The sequence below is a fragment of the Trachymyrmex cornetzi genome, unplaced genomic scaffold (assembly GCF_001594075.2).
Source record: "Trachymyrmex cornetzi isolate Tcor2-1 unplaced genomic scaffold, Tcor1.1 scaffold805, whole genome shotgun sequence".
Lineage (NCBI taxonomy): Eukaryota > Metazoa > Arthropoda > Insecta > Hymenoptera > Formicidae > Trachymyrmex > Trachymyrmex cornetzi.
The window spans coordinates 53299-59216 of NW_017300142.1; the positions used below are offsets into that span (position 1 = coordinate 53299).

Consider the following 5918-nt stretch of genomic DNA (forward strand, 5'->3'; position numbering starts at 1 on the left):
CGACGTGGAAGCATGACCGGGAACTCCCCAAGATTTTCTGCGCTTGGGGTTATCGTAATAAACCCATTTTTCGTCCCCAGTCACAATGCGATGCAGAAATCCCTTCCGTCTTTGCCTTTCAAGCAGCTGTTCACAAGCAAACAAACGCCGTTCAACATCTCTCGGCTTCAACTCGTACGATACCCAATTTTCTTGCTTCTGAATCATTCCCATCGCTTTGAGGCGTTTTGAAATGGTTTTGTTGAATCACTCCCAATAATCGTGTCAATTCTTCTTGATTTTGACACGAGTCGTGATATCAAATAATGCCTCAAATTCTGCATCTTCGAAAACCTTCTCTCTTCCACCGCTATGCCGGTCTTCGACGGCATAAAATCACCGTTCTTGAAGCATTGAAACCACTCATGACACGTTCTTTCACTAATAGCGGCCCCACCATAAGTATTTGAGAGCATTCGATGAGCTTCAGCCGCAGATTTCTTCATATTGAAGCAGAAAATTAAAACCTCCCGCAAATGACGAGAATTTGGCTTGTAAACTGACATTTTCAATCGAGAATAATTTTATGATGCAGACACAAATCGACTAATGTTTCTATGGGGTTATGTTGACAGATGCCCAAGTTTATTGTATGACGTCTATGATCTATTTATTTCGACCACCACTTACCGCTAAAACCATTTATAGGAAAACGGCGGAAGCAAAGTTGCACACCTAATACAATTGTTTACTCTCGCACACACGCATGCAAACCTGCCCGTAATTATATAACTCGATGAAAAAAAATCGTACGAAGCTTTCTAAAAAAGCAAATTAAAGGAAAAGATTCGCTCTTTCGAATGATGTAAATCGCATTTGTGTACAATATGTAGTCCACCCCGTGGAACTCCGCAAATTTCGTAAAAAATTTTGAGGTATGATATATCTTCATTTATGTTTGTGTAACTTCATAAAATCTCCACGAGACCATTTTTTAAAGTAACGATCTGAAAAGTAGAGGTTTCGAGCTGTAAAATGCTTTTTTAAACATCTCGATACGACGATTTTTGACGAAGTTACTCTATCTTGAAGTTTGCCTGTTTTTGCACAGTGAAACAGTTGTTGCGTTAATTTTGTTGTGCAATGTATTTCCCTTTACACAGTTAGCCCCAAATGATCTCCAACTGACCTTGATCTCGTCCTTCAAGGAGATCAAGATCATTGACTTTTTCCATCGCTTTTCTCATTATTCATTAAAAAGTTGTGAACAGAATAATTTTTATAGAATAGTACATAATTTTCAAACGCATCGATGGTATAGAGGAGCATAAGACGTGTAAGTGAGGCTAGAATAAGATTTTCTGCTTCAATTATACAAATTCTCTGCTTTAAAAATACAAATTCTCTGTTTTAAATGTAGAGGAAAGTTGCCGATACTAACATAGGTCTCCTAAAGTGACACTCTCTTATTTCTCAGAAACTAACTATTGCACTTTATTAATACTAATAAAATCATGATCTGTTTAGCTAATTAAAGAAGTACAAACTCATAATTCATATATTTGTGGCTTATTTCTATACCAAATCAGCTAAAAACCAATTCTATGAATCCGAGAAGAAAATTCTTACGGTGTTCTTTTGCAAATTGCGCAATTAAAATAATAGTGACTGTATTATTAATAATATTATGTCATTTTTAATGTTTATAGTTTCACAAATTAGTTTTCTTTACAGAATAGGATATATCTTTATTCGTAGAATAGGAATGTTGGTATTATTGCTTACTATGTCAGTTTTGGAACCCATTTTGTCAGACGATCAATTTTGCATAACTTACAAAAAACTTAATTATTGCAAAATTACAAACAGTATTATAAAAATTGCTTATACTATCTGATAGAAGACACCTTTTACTTTGTATTTGTGTTTTTAGAGTTGTATTTTTATCTTTTGTTTAAGAAATATTGTCTAAAAACAAAGTGGTATGTCGGTGACCTTCCTCTACAAATTTTTGCTTTAAAACACAAAATTTGCTTTAAAGCAGAAAATTTGTTTTTTAAAGTAAAAAATTTGTTTTAATGCTGACAATTTGTGTTTTAAAGCAGACGATTTGTGTTTTAAAGCAGAGAATTTATGGTTTTAAAGCAGAGAATTTGTTTTTAAAGCCTTCTGTCAAGGAGCGTACGACTTTCCACGTGAAGCGAGGTCTACCTCCACCTGCCCCTATCAAGGGAAAATATGCTGAAATGTGTACCTTTATATTTGAAAATTGTGTGTTATTCATAAAAATTGTTCTGTTCATAACGTTTTAATGAATAACGAGCGACAAAAAAGGTCAATGATCTTGAGGATCAAAAGGTCAAGGTCAAGATCAGTTGGAGGTCATTTGGGGCTGTGTAAAGGTAAACATTTATCAAAAAAATTTACTTCAATGACCAATATAATTAAGTGTCACTTCCGAAATGAGAGCTAGGCCGATTTTTTTTTTTTTATTTTATGCAACGTAAAGTGTGCACGATTCGGAATTGACTTGTACAGAAATTATGTGAATAAACTACAAGTTTCTATTAATATTTCAATCATCACCTAGGTTACACAGGATGGGATTGTACAGATATTTCAAATACCATTCCTGCTATTTCTCTTATGAGCACCATACTGCTCACCGCGAGCAATGTTTTTTTCATACCAGCTGTATACGTAGCCGTAAAACAAAAACTGTATGCCGAAGGGCTAGTGTATTTGGTTACGATGCTGTTCTCGTCTCTGTATCACGCTTGTGATGAAAATGGCCGATTTTGCATTACGAAATACGAGGTATATGTTTTCGAATCTTTCTTTATTTTTAGACATCCTACTTGTAGGATCCTACTTGTAGGTAAGCGTAACTGTACTCTAGTCTAGAAAAATAAAATTCTAATATGATATTAAATTTCATTAAAAATAAGAGAAAGCAATTAGTTCAATTATCTTTAATGAATAATAATAAAAAGAAGTTTACACTTCTCTTTCATAATGTGCACACACATATTTTACAATCGAAAATGAATAAATTTCAACTGAATTATTAAAATTTACATCTTTATACCTTAGTACATCATATTTGTGAGATAATATATTTATTTGATACAGATCTTACAATACATGGATTTTTTTTCGAGTATTTTGGCATTTTGGATGACATTGATAGCAATGGCAGAATTACCAAACACTATTGTACCATTATGCCATATGACAGGAGTGTTCGTCATCACTTTTGGAGTGCAGATAAACAGGATGTGCTTAATCAGTATATTGATACCGCTGTCATTGGGTATCATTATACCGGTAATCTAGAATGACTTTCTTTAATCTGATTAATCAGATGGTTCTGCATCAAAGAAAAAATGTTAATGAATAAATAAATAAGGATAAATAATTTTAAATATAAGTAGACAATTTTCTGTAATGAAATATAGAGAACATGATCAAAATTCACATAGAAATAATTGCTGCATCAAGGATTGATAAGAAAATAGCAAATTCTGTTATAGGTTTTCAGACATACCTATCGTACTTTTCAATCCAGAAAATGCAAGAAGCCAAGCCAAAAGATACTACTAGGTTTGCTCTTTGCTATTACAGGTTTATTACTCTATTCTTTCATTGAAACGGAGAAAAATTATCAAGTACGTATGTTTATCCGTGTGTGTGTGTGTGTGTGTGTGTGTGTGTGTGTGTGTGTGTGTGTGTGTGTGTGTGTGTGTGTGTGTGTGTGTGTGAACGTGTGTGTGTGTGTGCGCGCGCGCGCGCGTTTTGCGTGTCTGCGTGCATGCGTGTGTATACAGTTTTTATGCGCACACATGTGTATATTTTATAAATTTTATTGTCTCAAAGAATTACATGTCATAAATAAACTAGCTATTTTTTTGTGAACATTTTAGAGAAATGTTAAAAAAAAGCTTCATAATCTCCATATTATTGCTAACTAAATATCTCGCATTACATCGAATTTGAAGAAAAATAAAAATTTGTAAACTTTTAATTTCATAAGTGATAAAAAATTTTGAGATGTATTTTTATTGTAGAATTTAAATTCTTTTATGAGTGTGTGTGACTAAAACGGATTTTGTTATTAAAAAAAAATGAGAATACATATTGTCTTCTTTTAAGAGTCATATTATTTCTTATTTATTTATTTTGTTGCAGTATGTGCACAGTGTTTGGCACATTATTATGGCAATATCGTTAATATTCTTATTACCACCAGCAAAATTGAAGCAAACTACATCATCGATAAATGCTTCATTCGATGATGATAGTGAATCGTGGAGTTGCAAAGAATTTTACGGGATCCCTACATTTACAATAATCGATCAGGAAAATGGAACAGTAGCGTCAAATTGAATAATATTTATTATAAAAATCAGTTCCCAAGTTTCCTTTTTTTTCTTCCCTTTCCTCCCTTCCTCCCTCCCTCCTACTCCCTCCCTCCCTCTCTCCCTTCCCCTTCTTCCGCTTCTCTTTATCTTTAATAATTATTATTATATATACATATATGTTATTTATATAATTATGTGTGTATGTTTTATAGAAATAAAAGTATATTACATACCTCCCTATATATACCTACATGAGAGATGTCTTTTAAATAAACACTTTTTCAATATATATATGTACCAATTATTAATACATTTCTATACCTAACATTTTTATTCGACTATTGTAATTACGTAATGAACTAACCAAATTTCGTTATAGAGGTGCCAAAGGGTTTACGGGTTATCGCCATGTTGTGATCCATTACTAACGTTTTGTGAACCTTGCTGTTCAAAGGGTCTATTTTTTGTGGCTAAACTACCCAGATAGCAAAATGTTAGCAGGATGTCGACAGACTGGTAGCAGATTTGATCAGAAGATGTTAGTAGACTGATCACAATTGATGTCGCATTCTGCTCTTGTTCTGTCGACAGCACCTGTAAACATTCTATGCAAACAGACTGGTAGCAGAATCAAACAACCTGCTGACAGAATCTGTCTGGTAGCAGATTGCGAGCAGAAACCGAGCAGAGTCTGCTGACATAATTTGACATAACAGCAGATTGGCAGCAGAAACCAAGTAAGATCTGTTATTTTCATTTAAATCTACCTGGTTTCTTATAAGAAATTTTGCATACATATATGTATATGTATAAACAGTTATATATAATTATTCATAATCATATATTTATATATGATATAAAAACTAGAAATAATCAATACAGTTTTATTGCTAAAAAATATTAATTAGCTTCACATTTCAAAATACACATGTCGAGAAAGTTATAAAATAGTAAAAAAAAATATCCGGAGATTCAAAGCACACTCCGAAAGAGCTTGGGAATTTGAGAGATTTACCTATTCGATTTACATATGCCAATTCTTATAGGACTCCTGGAGGTTTTCTTTTTACGAGAAGCAAGTCCATCTTGTGACGAGGCCGTATATGAAAATGGCAGATCTTGCTCGGTTTCTGCTGCCAATCTACCGTCAGGTTATGTCAGCAAGCTGTGCTCGGTTTCAGCTGTTCGCAATGTCAGATTATGCAGCAGCATCGACATCTAGAATGGACCGCTGATGGCAATGGTCGGGGTAAGAAAGACGATTAGAGTGAGGCGTCGTCTGCAATACACGGAGTAAGCAGTAAGATTAAGAAATTGACCAATCACAGTCGAATGTGAGAAGAATAATCGACTGTGATTGGTCAATTTCTTACTCTTACTTCTCACTCCGTGTATTGTAGACGGGCCTTGAAGAGGCAGGAATAATAAGATCGTTCTTTCTCTGTGTACTGAAGCCTGATTGGTTGTTGTTAATCCAATAGTAGTTAGAAACAACAGTAAACAGAGAAAGAACGATCTTATTATTCCTGCCTCTCACTCTAATCGTCTTTCTACCCCCACCATTGCCATCAGCGGTCC

General features: G+C 34.0%; 1 protein-coding gene across 2 annotated transcripts in view; it reads left to right on the forward strand.

Moving 5' to 3' along the window:
• The window catches only part of LOC108768548 (transmembrane protein 8A), a 12906-nt gene extending 8488 nt beyond the window's left edge, over positions 1–4418 (forward strand). For both annotated transcript variants that reach the window (XM_018519015.1, XM_018519016.1), the window contains exons 10-13: positions 2570–2796; positions 3112–3306; positions 3513–3647; positions 4168–4418. In XM_018519015.1, coding sequence (XP_018374517.1) covers positions 2570–2796; positions 3112–3306; positions 3513–3647; positions 4168–4365 — 755 coding nt within the window. In that variant the 3' untranslated portion in view covers positions 4366–4418. The remainder of the gene's footprint in view (positions 1–2569; positions 2797–3111; positions 3307–3512; positions 3648–4167) is intronic.
• The last annotated feature ends 1500 nt before the right edge of the window (positions 4419–5918 follow it).